Genomic DNA, 15,054 nt, shown 5'->3' with positions numbered 1-15,054 from the left:
TTGGTACTAAGGGTGGACTAGGACTAGGGGTGTTGGGGCCAGGTGGGCAGATTTTGCCGAAGATTTGTGTGACTGTTTTGGAGAGAAGAACATGACTAATGTGATTGAGGAGTTCAACAAATTAAGCCAAGAGGGATTGGTGACTGATTATTAAGTTAGATTTGAGGAGCTAAGGTCCCTAATGTGGGGCTTTCGTCCAGCCTTGAAAGAGCACTACTTTGTGTCAAGTTTTATTAGCGGTTTGAAGGACGAATTGAGGCTGATGGTCAAGATGATGATGCCTACAACCATGAAACCGATGGCTGAAAAAGCAAGGTTGCAGGAACTTACCTTGGGAACTATATTCAAGAAGCACAAGGTCTTCCCAAGACCAAGTCCCTCCCCCAATCCACTAACAGGGGGAAACCCTTGGGCTGTAGCTGTGGGGTTAATTCCAGGCAAGAAATCCTACCCTTGAGCAGAGGAGACAACTGGGATTATGTTACAAGTGTGAGAATAGGTATCGCCTTGGCCATTAGTGTAAGAGGTAGTTGTTGAATATGGAGGGGTTTGATGGGAAAAAAGAAGAAAAAGAAGAGGTCATGTTGGAGGAAACAGAAAATGTCCAAGAAGAAGTACATGGGGATGAAGGTGGAGAGATCTCCTTCCATGCATTAAAAGGAGGCCTAGCAGGAAAAATCATCAAGGTGAAAGGATAGGCAGGGAAGAGGAGGCTCATGGTGTTGATCGACAATGGTAGCACTCATAACTTCTTAAATGAGGCCACTGCCACAGAGTAAAAGTGTAGATTAACATCCTCTACCCGCCCCCTTTCGATGACTGTAGCAAATGGAAATAAAATGTACAACCGCTACAAGTGTGCTGATTTTAAGTGGCTGATGCAAGGGCATGAGTTTATGGCAGGCTTAAGAATCCTGGAGCTGGGAGGATGTGATATTATTTTGCGGGTAGATTGGATGAGGACTGTTAGTCCCTTGACTTTTGACTTCCATAAGTTAGAGGTCATAGTGGAGATTGATTTGGTAGGAAGACTCGAATAGGGGGGGTGCAAGATGATAACAAGCAAGAAATTATAGAAGATGATGCAGAAAAAAAGGGGACAAATCTCACAATTGTACTCTCTACAGGCCATGGAATGGGAGGGAGAAGAACTTGTCAAGGAGGAGCACAACTTAGCCGCAAACTCTGTTGCCATCCAACTCCTTACTGAGGTACAATTTCCTGATGCCTTGCACTTACTTTTGACAGAGTTTAAGGATCTATTTTCTGAGCCTAACTCCCCACCACCCTGAAGACCACTTGACCATTCCATACAACTCAAACCAAATTCAAAGCCTGTGACTTAGATCTTATAGATATTCCCTTATACCAAAAGCAGAAATAGAAAAGCAAATCAAGAACATGCTAGCCATATCCATAATACAGCCCAACCAAAGCCCATTTGCTTCCCTTGTTCTCCTTGTCAAAAGAAAGGTGGCATATGGTGGTTTTGTGTTGACTACTGCCAACTTAATACTAACACCACTAAAAACAAATTTCCTATACCTATTATTGAGGACTTGCTTGATGAGCTATTTGGTGCCACCATTTTTCTCCAAACTAGACCTAAGGACTGGCTGCCACTGAATTTGTATGAAACTCTCTTAACATTCCAAAAACAGCCTTTAGAACACATCAAGAGCTCTACAAATTCACTGTTTTGCCCTTCAGGCTCACTAATGCCCTGGCCACTTTTCAGGCCTTGATGAACCAAATTTTCAGCCCGCCCTTGAGGAAGTTCATACTCGTTTTCTTTGATGACATCTTTATCTACAGCCCCAATCTTGACCGACACCTATCCCATCTAAGAACAACCTTTGAGATCCTTAAATCTAATCAACTGTATATCAAGTTATCGAAATGTACTTTTGCTAAGGGGGAGGTGGAATATTTGGGTTATGTGATTTTGGGGAAGGGAGTTAGCACTGATCCCAAAAAGATAACAGCTATGGTGAAGTGGTCTAGACCTGCAACAATCAAGGAGTAAAGGGGATTTTTGGGGTTGGCAGGGCATTACAGAAGATTTATATAGCACTATGGTGTGATCAGCAAACCCCTAACACAGCTGCTCAAGAAAGGCAATTTCCATTGGAACCCTAAGGCTAAAGCTGCTTTCTTGGCACTGAAGAAGGCTATGACCCAAGCCCCAGTTTTATCTTTGCTAGATTTTTCTAAACCTTTTGTAGTAGAGACGGATGCTTGTGACAATGGGGTGGGGGCTGTACTAATGCAAGAGAGAAAGCCATTGGCTTATATTAGCCAGACCTTGGCCCCAAAACACTTAAGGTTGAGTGTATATGACAAGGAACTCATTGCTGTGTTGGTGGCAGTTGATAAGTGGAGGCACTACCTGGAAGAGAACCTCCGATTCTTATTACAGGAAAGGTTGGTGGCAGTTGATAAGTGGAGGCACTACCTGGAAGAGAACCTCCGATTCTTATTACAGGAAAGGTTACACACTCAATTGTAGAGGAAAGGAGTTTCAAAGCTATTGGGGCTGGATTATACCATCCACTACTGGAAGGGAAAGGAGAATGTAGTAGCTGATGCTCTATCAAGGATGAAAGAAAAGGGAAACTGCCCGGCCATCACTGCTGTTGTGCCAGATTGGGTGAAGGATATTGTTGAAAGCTATGAGCAGACAGATTAGCTGAAGGACCTACTAACTCAATTAACTGTCCAGCCAGTTGGGAACCCAGGATATACACTCTCAAATGGGCTGATCAGGTTAAGGGGAGGTTGGTAAGTGGGAGATGACAAACTGTTGAGGGGAAGAATCTTAAAAACATTACATAACTCACCTTTGGGAGGCCACTTAGGAGTAAGGGCAACCTACTACAAGGTGAGACAATTATTTTTTTGGCCCAGCCAAAAAAAGGATGTGGTGGAGTTTGTGCTGTTTTGTGCAACCTGATAATGCTGTAAGCATGAGTAGGTGGCCTATCCGAGTCTACTACAGCCATTGGCCATTCCCGAACAGGCTTGGGAAGGAATCTCCATAGACTTTGTAGAGGGACTACCCAAATTCGAAGGGAAGGATGTGATTTTGGTAGCGATGGACAGGCTAACCAAATTTGCCTACTTCCGTAGTTTCACTCACCCCTTTACAGTTCAAGAGGTGGCCCAATTGTTCCTATATTCAGTAGCAAAGTTCCATGGGGTTCCAAAGTCTATCGTGTCCTATAGGGATAAAATTTTCACAAGTGCTTTCTGGCAGGAGCTATTTAAGAATTTGGGGGTTGGGCTGCACATGTGTACAGCTTACCATCCGGAAATTGATGGCCAAACATAGGGGGTTAATCAATGTTTAGAAGTCTACCTGAGGTGCATGTGTTTTGCTAAGCCGAAAAACTGGAATAGATGGCTATCATCGGCGCAATGGTGGTACAACTCCAGCTACCACAGTGCCATTAAGAGGTCCCCCTTTGAGGACCTAGGGTGTCCTAGGCATTAGCTGTACAAGGATTTCATATATGGGAAACTAGGGTGTCCTAGGCGTTTATGCCATAATAGAAAATTGACATTAGCTGTTACAGCAAGAACTGCTTTATTGGTTAGAGAACTTTGGTATTTCAGAACATCTTCTGAAATATAGTAAAGACTATCTTGTTCCTTAGCATTGCCAATCATCATCCTCGAAGGCTGGTCTTGGAATATTCAGTGAGATGGAAAAAAGATTACACTACAATTCAAGTCTCTTATTAGTTTACTAACTGAGAGTAAATTACCTTGTAATCTAGGTACATGTAGAATAGATTTCAGCTTTAGTTTTAATAAATAAACTGTTCCTGGCAGGGAAAGTTATGCCATTAGCCATATAAATATTAATAGTTGTGCTACAACGTGTATAATCCATCATAGAATTATCCAAACTTGACATATGATCTGATGCACCAGTATTCACTATCTAAACATGTTTAGGAAGTTTTCGTGATATTAGTGAGTATTGAGGAATACCTTGTTGAGCCATTGAAGCTGTTGGCTTAGGAGTAGGAGGACTTGAGGGTTTTGTACATGTAGTTTGATTTAGTAACCTATACAAGGCTTGAATCTGCTCTGTTGATAGGTTTAGGTTTGTGTTGTTTCTAGTTTCGGTAGAGACTTCTGTAGCATAGGTTGATCGAGTTGTTTCTCTTTTATTTCATGGCTTCCAATTTGCTGGCTTGCCATGAATCTTCCAGCATGTTTCTCTTGTGTGGTATGGCTTATTATAGTGGTCACCCACTGCTTATCCTTCCCTTGATTCCTTGATAGAGTATCCTCCCTTTTGATAGTAGCAAGAGCAGAATTTTGAGGGCTTAAGATTGAGTCTGTAGGTTGGGTGAGCATTAGCTTCCACTTGGTTTCCTCTCTCCTTACTTCAGCAAACACTTCTCTGAGTGTAGGTAAGGGTTTAGTACCTAACAATTTTCCACTAACTTCATCCAAATCCTAGTTAAGACCACGGAGAAAATAAAAAACACGATCCTTTTCTAACATTATGGTATATTTTGTACTATCAGTTGAACATTCCCAACTAATATTGTAGAGTAAATCCATCTCATGCCATAACTTGGTCAAAACATTATAGTATTCTGTAACATTGAGGTTACCTTGTCTAGTTGTACGAATGATTGACCTGATTTCAAAGCATTGAGAGGAATTCTCTAAATCTGAATACATTTCTTGTACTGCTTCCCAAATTTCCTTTGCAATCTTGTAGAAGAGATAGATTCTACCAATCTTCAACTCCATTGAGTTGATAAGCCATGCCATAATAATTGAATTTTCTGCTTCCCAGATGCCATAATTTGCTACTGTGTTTGGTGGGGTAGGAATAGCTCCTGTCAAATGTCCAGCTCTTCCCTTCTCTTTGATCACTAGCAATACAGATTGAAACCATTCTCTGAAATTACTTCCGTTCAATTTATGTTGAGTAATCTATAGAGAATGGTTGTTAATAGGGTTTGTAGAAAAATTGGACTGTGGATGAGGGTTAGGAGGACTAGTGGCTGAGGCCTCAGTTATCGTTGGAGCTGGTAGGTTTGCTGCCATGCTTCACTTAAACAAAGAGCCAGGACCTTAAGATCTAGGTTACCAGGACTTGGCTCTGATACGATGAAATAAGCTAAAATTTTGGAAAGCTTACTTGAGTTTTATTGAATCCGAGTATGGTGTATTTATACAAGGGAAAATATCTCTGCTATCTCCTGGAAAACAGGAAGAAATTCGAATTTAGACTTTAGAAGATAAATAACAGCAACTGATATTTAAAATTCTGGGTTATCTTCTTCTTTCAAGCTACATCATTCCTTTAAATTTGGTAGCTTATCTTATCTTCTAGGCTACCTCATCCTTCCAATCTTGAAGTCTCATCTTATCTCCAACAATCCTATCTCCTTTTTTAAAACTCGACCATCCTCTCTCATCATCCAACAGTATTATATGTGTAGGAGCAATATAGAATCTATGGATCATCTTCCTCTACACTCTATAACAGCCTCTGAAGTATAGGATTCGTTTTTCCAATTTTGGATATTTACTGGGGTTATGCCTGCATTAATTTGGGATTTTTGGTGCTCTTGGAGGTGGGACTGCTCTGCCTAGTTGTCAGAAGACTGTTTGGTGACCTTTCCTTTTTTGTGTGTGGTGGCGGTGCGTTACGAGAGAGAGATGAAGAGTGTTTCAAAATGTAGAGAATTAAATCCTTCATTTGAAGGGTCATACTATCTACTCTTTATTTTTTGTGGTCAAGGATGGACACTCTGTCTAGTTGGGCCTATGTCCTCCAGTTTTTGCAAGTCATTCTTTTGTTTTTTTCTGATGATGAGAAACACACAGCCAGTAGTACCCTTTGGGTGTGCACACAATTCTCTATCTTCCAGTTTTTGCAAGTCATTCTTTAGCTTGGTTCTATTTAGCGGAAGCCTTGTTTCCTGCCTGTTCTTTTGTACAGGTTCGTACCTTTAAGGTTTTTTCACTTTCTGCACACCTCTTATCTATCAAAAATGTACTCAGCTGTTATATCTGATTGATATACTACTGTTTTAAACTCTTCTCTATCCTTTGCAGGGCAGATGAGTTATTCTTTGTTCCATATCTACCTTCATTTGTTTGCCTTTGTTAGCTCTGATAAGTAGCCAGTAACATAGGAGAACAATTTTTAAGAATATTAAGTTGTTATTGTGCCAATGCATTTTTATGTACATGAAGATGTTTCCTTCTCGTTAAATTGTGTCCATTTGGTGCTTAGTAAATCCTCTATTTTCCTCCACTTCTGGTTTCAATCAGCTTTATCAATACCGTTTCTTATTGCTTCCTTTTGACAGGATATTGAAGCTACAATTCATTGTGCAGAATGGCTTTCTATGGTGGGTGGATGTAGCACTGGAGACCAAAGGGTCAGGTAGTGCTTTATGTCACTAGCAGGCACTAGGAAATTTCCTTAATTGAGTTTGATGTACTTGGATTTATTATTTTTAACAATTTCATGAAGATTTGGCAAGGATTATTATTTTTCTGGTTAATATTCAAATAATATTCACCTATGATTGATCATCCTCTTCTTTTTGCATGAAGACGTGAAGAATCATTGCCTATTTTCAAAAGGAGGTTGCTAGGTGACTTGTTGGACTTTGCTGCCAGAGAACTTCAGGTTCAGGTAAACTTGTCTTCAAAATTTCAATTTCAATCAAGATCTTATAAACATCGAAATACTTTTGTCCCTTGGATAATAAGAATATGAATCTGACAAGGGATAAAGTATAACAGCAATGAAGTGTATAAAATGCTTCTATTTGAAGGACCAAAAAGGGGGATGAGAAAAGACGAAAAGGAGAACTGAATGGAAGAAAAAAAACTGAACATTGTCGACCTGAAAAACGAAGCTATATCTGCCTCAAATGACAATTACTGCTGTCTCTGTGGGTGCTTTCAGAAGTTTTTGTTGTTGCTGTTGCAGTTTTTTTTTTTTTTTTGAGAAGGAACAAAAAAGATGACATAAGAAAAGGTGCCCGGAGGGGGGGGGGGGGGGAACCCTGTACAAAAAACATAAGCATCTGCTTTCAAAGAAAGATTTTCAAAAAATGCTAGGAAGGTCTCTGAAGAAAAGGAAAGTTCTCCCAGTCAACAACAATAATGAAATGAGAATAGTACCATCAATCTATTAACAACATTTTCAACTCGCACAAAAACTCTACATTATTTCATGCTGGATGGACCACATGACACAGAAAGGACTGGTCAACCAAGCATGTCTAAAGTTCCTCCTAGGACAAGCTCAAGTCCAAGCTCTAAGGACCCCCAAAATTATTGCCTGACCAGTTCATCTCAAAAATAGAGGAAAAGGACTTCAAATATCCAGTCACTGTAAAAATGCAAAATAAGGTGGTCAACAGATTTCCTATTCTTTTTGCACAAAAAACATCGATCTACCACCACCTGTCCTGCCCTCCTCAGGTTATTAGAATTGACAATGGAACCAAGAGAAGCTAGAAATTTTGAATCCTGAAGGATTTCCTAAAGAAAGTTTGCTCTCCCTTTGTCACAAGGATATTGTATAAGGCTGCAAGGAGCAAGGTCCTCTTTTTAGATGCCAAAATCACCTGTCCTCTTTTTGCCAGATGGAGGAGGATCATTTGACTAGCCAAAGAAGGCTGGCAGAGAGTTACTTACCAGTTAAGAAGATTGTTGTGACTAAATTGGGGGACAGTACAAAATTGTTTGGAGAGAGTAATAATCATGGATGGAAATAAATTCATCTTGCAAAATTAAAAAGAACAGGAAAAACTTCATGCAAAGGCCTATGACCACATCCATAGTCTTGCCACAGCTAAACTCTACTCCCATTACCAATAGTAAAAGCTGTTAAATTAAAAAAATCATGGATTTTCATAATACCTTCTTGTAACCTTATCCCGTTTAGGGACCTAATAATCCCAGTAGATCATGATTCCAAGCTATTGGTCTTCTCCATAAACTATACACCTGAGCAAAGTCTTACCCAAGAGGGCTTTATTGAAAAGCGCAATCTTTCTAATGCCTAATGAGCCACCTTTATGCAAATGTGTTCTATTCCAACCGAGCAAGTGATATGTTGTTTTGCAACTTGTCATCTTAGTGCCATTAGAGCTGGTGAATGATAACTATTATCTTTGTCATTGGAATAAAAAAAAAATATTTCATTAAAAAGAAAATGAAAAGGAATAAAATTTACACTATTGTGAAATCTACAGTTCTCTATTTATTTTGTTGTTGATCTTTTGTGGCAGACTCAAATAATTGCCGCAGCAGCTGCTGGTGTTGCATCTGTGGGGTTGTCACCAGAAGATGCCAAGGCAGGAGCAGAGAGTGCTGCTCAACTATCTGTGGCTTTGGTTGAGAATGCAATTGTGATTTTAATGCTTGTTGAAGATCATTTACGGCTACAAAGTAAACTTTATATTACCTCACATATTCCAGCTGGATATGTTTCCCCCCTGTCATTGGTTTCTATTGGTGGAGAGTCTTTGGAAGTGGCAGGTGATAGGAAATCATCGTCTAGTGACACTGCAGGTCTCTCTATTGATGTATGTATGCGATTGTCTAAGTAGTACATTTTATTTTGCAGTATAAATAATTTCTAGCCTTTTAATACTCTTCTTCTCTCTGTTCATCTATCATATCTGTGTCCTACTATAAAATTTTTAATTGTTAATTATCTCTATGTTTTATATTATATAGTGAATGTGGTTTTGATTACTGCAAGCGGTGTGCGTCAACTAGCTTGTTTTAAACTTCTTCTAGATATTTTTCATGTGGTTGTCATATTTCTTCAATTTTGCTCAGTTGTGCTATTGCTGCAGATGAAGGCAACAGAACGAAAATATCGTGAAAATGTATAGGACTATATTAAGGGCTTTGAATGTAGAGGAAGCAACAGTACAACTTACTTGGAACTGCAAGCAACATGATTATATACGATTTAAGACTATGATCATTTCCAACTTTTGTGTATACCGATACATACAGAAAACAACATTTGGCATTTCCCTATTATTATTGAAGTTGTGTCACATTTTCATATGATAATTTTCTCTACTTGACTTAATTATTTACATTTTAGTGTTTTCAATGATTTGGTGGAACATTTGACAATCGGTTCTAACTCCCAGTGGGCTTTTGCCTCCTATATGATTCCATATCTTTGGTGTTTTTAGCATATTCTTCTTGCCCAAGCCATTATATTTGTAATCTTGGAGAATAGAATTATTCTCAGCACTTGAAGGAGTTATGTTTGCTGGCAAGAGGACATCCTAAGAATACTAGATTCTGAATTTTTTTTGCTGTTTACGGTTCCTTTTGTTAGTAGCTTGATTTCTTGTTAGAGGTCCTCTCCTCTGTACTCGTATTTGAAGGTTTATTAGGCCTTGTTTAAGTGAATCACAACTTCTTGGGGGAAAATAGTCCTGTCTTTCTTTTGTTATTTTGCTTTTGTTGGAAGTCAATATCTTTGATTTGATCTATGCTTAATAAATTGCGAGTTCTTATTTTCTTAGCCTAGAGTCCTTTAAAATTGTGATCAAATCTTGTATTGCCACTATTGGTATCATCATTATGCAAAATTTAACTTGACTGCAGTCGCTTTCTCCCTCATCTTTGGTTTTGGGGTTTAGGCCATGGGGATTAAGCTAATCCATTGTCCAATCAATTTGTTCGATTTCCCTTGTGTGCTATATTTTTACCATCTTTTTAGTAGGCTGCGTTACAGATGCCATGATTTTGCCATTAGGTTCTTCTCTAGTTATGATATAGTAAATTAAGAAGGTCTAATCTCATTATGCCATGATTTTGCCAGTAAGTTCTTCTCTAGTTAAGATATAGTAAATTAAGAAGGTCTAATCTCATTGAAGTTTTTCAGTCTTGCATTATGCTCTAGATTCCCAGGTCTCCTGGGCATATAGTATAAGCTTAGGAATTTTCTTCTACATTTTGAGTAATAATACCAGATGATAGCTCAATAGATTTCTGCATCTTTAACTGTAGTTACTCGTCTTTCCTATCTAGGCTTGTGAGGACAAAAGATGTGCTGTAATCCCTGAACTATTTGTTGTTAGTAACATATGAGTTTACAAAATGGTAGTATTTGGCGAAAATGGAAGAGGAACAAAAACTTGACAATGCAAGAACTACGAAGATTAGTCGCAAGGCACATTTTGGTGTCATAAGTGTTGAATTTACTCACTGAAGGTTTTTAGGAATATATTTTCATGGACATGCTCTCAAATCTCGATGTTCCATTAACCAAAAGTTAGTCCAATATCTATTTTCTTCTTTGTCTACAGTGGTTGAATTGATTAGTTGATCTGTTCAGGTGAAATTAATTTGAGCTAAATAATGTTCAGGTATTTCTCATGCATTTGGATTGTAGCTTCACATATGCATTATTTCTGGCATTTTGTGGAAGCAGGAGTCACCGGTTGTATTTCACTTTTCATATCTTAGCAATTAATTTTCTGCTAAAAAGTGTGATATTGCTTTCTCAGTTTTAAGACTGTTTATTCATTAAAGATATGCATTTTGTTGTTTGGAAAGGGTATTTAAAAGGAAAAAGGTACAGAAATGAATTACTTTATTTTGTATTCTTTGTCATCTGATAATGAATTTATAGATACCACTAAGGATGGTAGCCTAGTAGAGGAGAAGGAGGGGGGGGGGGGGGGGGGAAGATGGCATCTGGAATGACGAGTTTGAGTTGTGCTTTCTCCTCTCTTATGTGGTTATGGAGACTTAACCATTTTTGTGACTGTTCCATATCAGACATAATGAAAGAGGCCATCTTTTTAATTCTTATCTTTTATTGAGGTTAGGTGTACAACTATATCTCCTCCTTGGTCTCCCCAGTGTGTGACAGATAAGAATTGCCACTGTTGCTCCCTCTTTATCCCCTTTAATTAGCCAAAAAAAAAGATACTAATTTTATGGATGAAATCTTGGAAAATTGACATAATTGATTATAAGTTGATGTTTAGATCCTTGGGACTAAGAATCATATACTGGTACTATGTATAGTAAAAACTTTTGTCAATGCAAATTGGTATGCTAGAGAAAGTGGCTTCCTTTTCTGGCTAGGTACTAACATAGAAAACATATGTAGTACAATATGGACACATCAACACAACTTCTACAAAAAGTTAACGCAGAAAGGACATTAAGTTGTTGAAAATTTAAATATTTAGATATTAAGCATATTACATAATAAAATGTTGTGAAAAATTTTACTTGAAATTGCAAAATTTGGATGGTGGAGTTTATTCATGCCTAGTACTCTTTTTTTGATACATCTGTAATACCTTTTTACCAGAGTCAAATTGAGATACATATCGTGAATTAGAAGGACTAATTTATGTATTGTGAATTGTATCGTATCGTACGATATAGTAACAATTTGATAAATAACTAAAATAATATAATATAAATGATGTTTATTCCTATAATATGAGGAAAATATTCAAAACAATAATTTTAACCCAAGTTTAACAATATTGATAATATCATGTATAGAACTAACGAAAGCTACCAGGAATCCAAAATTAACAATAAGTCTTATGAATAGGAAAGACTGGGGAGAGTCAATAGAGTGTTCCTATGCCTGGGCAAGAGACCATAAATAAGCTTTCTTGGAGAGCAATAATCTTTTGGGAGACTTTTCATATGCTTATCATAAGCTTTCTTTTTAACCTGGTTATTGATGTATATTTTTGAACTCAGTTGCCAGCAATAATTTGCTCTGGAATTTGTTATGACTGTTCAGATTCCCATATGACTGTTCATAATTGTAATCTTGCATGACTGTTTGAATATTGAACTGATTTGATTTTTAAACTCAGCAGCATTTTTGAGGACTGTTTGCATTGACTTGGCTGCAAAAATTCAATTCTAAGCTCAATTTTTTGTATCACCTAAATTGTGCAATAGACCCAACTTGTACTGTATCATGCAATACACGTGATATGTGTTGCGATATGAAGCAAAATATGATTCACCCTTCAATTTGTATTGTTGAGCATGTGTATCATATCGTATCGTACGATACTAACAACTATGCCTTTTACTTGTTCTTGGATTATGTTAGATATTGTTCACAATACTTTTTGTCAGTCATGAATATGCTGTTTTCTTCTAGAAAGTGGAAATGCTTTAAAACACATTTGGAGTGGGTGAGTTGTGCTCAACAAATATAAAGCATTCTTCCTATAAAGGTTTCGCCACATTGCTCATGTCAGGAAATGTGAACTGTTGTCAAAATGTCTGAAGATTTGCAATTTATTGATGCAGGAGCAGTTTTTTTTGTTTGTTTGTTATTAGTGTTTTTATTTTATTTTTATTTGTTTAATTATGCTTAGTATTTAAGTTATTAGGTTTTAAATGCTTTTTTTATTTATTAGCTTTAATAAATAGTCATGTGACTAGCGTTACTATTAAACAAGATAGATTCCTAAGATTAGATGGATTCCTTTGTGATCAAGGACTAGGATTCCTATGTGATCAAGGACAAGGATTTATTATAGCTGCAACCTTGTATAAATGGTCTTTTAAGAGACTTTATATGATGCTGTTTTTTATTCCATTTCAACTTTGAGGTTTCTTTAACCCTAATTTTAAGATCTATGTCCCAGAATTGATCTTACACTGTTTTCTCCCAATTTTTGCACTTGTTTTTGCTGATTCTTCCTCCCATACTGCATCAATTATTTTTGAATTAGGAATACATTTTCTATTATAAAGGCATATTGCCATCTGGAAAGAACATCTATTTTGATGTTTACATTGCAAAAAGATTGATGTTAATAGTTGATGTTTCTATTGAATAAAGTTTCTTTTCTAATATTTTGACGGTTACATTGCAAAGACATTCGTTTTGCTCTTCTCATGCAATGTGGCATTTGTGATCGTGCATGACTGCAATTGTACCGGAACTCCTGAGAGTGTTAGAACAAATATGAATGTGTGATTTATAGGAGAATATTGTGATTAAAAAGTATGTTTGGAAATATATAGGGATTAGTAACCTGAAACTACTTTTTATGGTAATGGAAGAGAAAACCAGGAATGTAATCCTGGATTTTATCTATACTATAAGTTTCAATACATGTGAAGTGTGTAGCTCCAGTTTACAGCCTTGTATTTTTATTGTTTCTGGGATATTCAATTGTAGCAGAGTTGTTATATACTCGTATTGAGGGCTTCCATGCACCTATTTATGGTGAATTTTTATGCTCTCTTCTTTTACTTATGGACACAGCTATAGTGATATAGGCTTTGATGATCCTTTTTGGGGATGGAATGGGAGTTACTTAAGTGTTCGGTCTTGTGCAATCTTCAGTGGTGCAACATAGGACAAGGAATGAAAAGGCTCGGGTTTGGTGCCTTTGACCTCCGTGTTAATTATTCCGGAGAACTTTCCTGGTCAGGGCTACTGAGCCAAGGTGTTCCCGAGAAAAGGTTGGACATTGTCCAATCTAAAATGGTGCTAGATGAGGAATACAAAAGGCTTAGTTTTGGATCCCTTTGACTTGATGCTGATTCTTTTGGGTGCAGGAAGAATTTCCGTGGTCCGAAATGTGTTTTCTTTTCTTGAATAGTTTGGTTCTGGTGTAGAATTGTTCCATATCAATTTTTGGAATCTGCAATGGTGCCAGAACTTATTGTCCTTGCTGCTGTGCAACTCCAGCCAGACATCCTTCATTCCATCCTCTTCTATAGAAATTTGAACTTATAAAATAGAAAAAAAGGACATCTCATATCAAAGTTGATGCTGAGAAATTGTCAAATGGCTTCATAGAAATTTGTGTTAGATTGTTGCAGCTACTGGGTTAGTGGCGGTGTGGCTGTTAAGTTTGCTCCAGTTTATGAAAGGATAGTGTTTGACCTGTTTGGGCTTCCCTTGGAAGCAACATAATAAAATGGAGTAATGAGGGCTGGTTGTTTTCATTTTGGATGCTACATTGGATGAGCAAAGTAGGCAAGGGCTGTTGTTCTTGAAACAACAGGCTAAAGGGTGGGACATGCTTAATTAGATATTGTTGAGCTTAGAAGGGGTTGGGGGTTTTTCTTTGGGGCTTTGGGGGGGGGGAGGGAATTGATGACACTGTTATCATTATCATGAACCTTAATCCCACTAGGTGGGCGGTAAATTGAGGACAAGTAGAAAAAGGGAGTAATCTCCAAATCACTCATAAAATTGCCTAAGCGTTCATTGTATGGTTAAAATTGCATCATACAGCCCCAGAACTTACCAAAGCTTGAAATTTATTTGCTTATATAGATTTATCTAGTTCATTTGGAACCATAATTCCATTACAGGAAAACAAAAACCCTTCTAAAACCCAATAGTAACCCAACTTGCAGTCATAATGATGAGGATCCCACATCTTATTAGAGTAGGGAAAAGAAACGAAAATGAAAATCATTGCTTGGCTTTACTGTAGAATGCATCTTTTTTGATAGAAAGCCTGAGGTGTAATGCATGGAGACCAGTGTAGCCATTCTCTTAACAGATTCTTAAATTGCTTAAATGCTAGTTTTATAAGTTGAATAAGTTAAATAAGAACCTCTGGCCTGATATTAACTCAAACAGAGGAAAATGTCACACCCTAAATGTTTCCCAAGCTGGAGGTGGGGGGCACCCAGAAACTTCACCCCCTTGGTGGAGCTAGATCTGCCTAATCCTTGCACCTCTGGACCCTCACAAGGAAGAGCTTAGCTACCTAGAGAGAGAAAGCTTGTAGAGGTAGAAGCTCTGTAAGAAAGGAACTTGTATTCAAAGTTGAGTGATTATAAAATGAAGGAGAGAGGTCCTTATATGCACAACCTCCTCCAAGATCAATGGCCAAGGCTAACTCGATCCAATAATTTACAAGAAGAGACTCTTCACATGGGTGACTCTTAACTCTTCATCTACTTGACTGTTCACCTTAAAATGGAACACTAGAAAACCTAGAGAACCCTAGATAATTCTAGAACATTCCAGGGTGTACTAACTAATATAGAAATAAT

General features: G+C 37.7%; 1 protein-coding gene across 1 annotated transcript in view; it reads left to right on the top strand.

Annotated features, from left to right (window-relative positions):
• The window catches only part of LOC127802900 (BEACH domain-containing protein C2), a 101,696-nt gene that overhangs the window by 23,556 nt on the left and 63,086 nt on the right, over positions 1-15,054 (top strand). The window contains exons 8-10 of the mRNA XM_052338977.1: positions 6,348-6,424; positions 6,598-6,679; positions 8,289-8,585. Of these exons, the coding sequence (XP_052194937.1) occupies positions 6,348-6,424; positions 6,598-6,679; positions 8,289-8,585 (456 nt within the window). The remainder of the gene's footprint in view (positions 1-6,347; positions 6,425-6,597; positions 6,680-8,288; positions 8,586-15,054) is intronic.

Source organism: Diospyros lotus, chromosome 5 (assembly GCF_014633365.1).
Source record: "Diospyros lotus cultivar Yz01 chromosome 5, ASM1463336v1, whole genome shotgun sequence".
NCBI classification, from domain to species: Eukaryota; Viridiplantae; Streptophyta; class Magnoliopsida; order Ericales; family Ebenaceae; genus Diospyros; species Diospyros lotus.
This window is presented reverse-complemented; position numbering and strand designations above follow the sequence as displayed.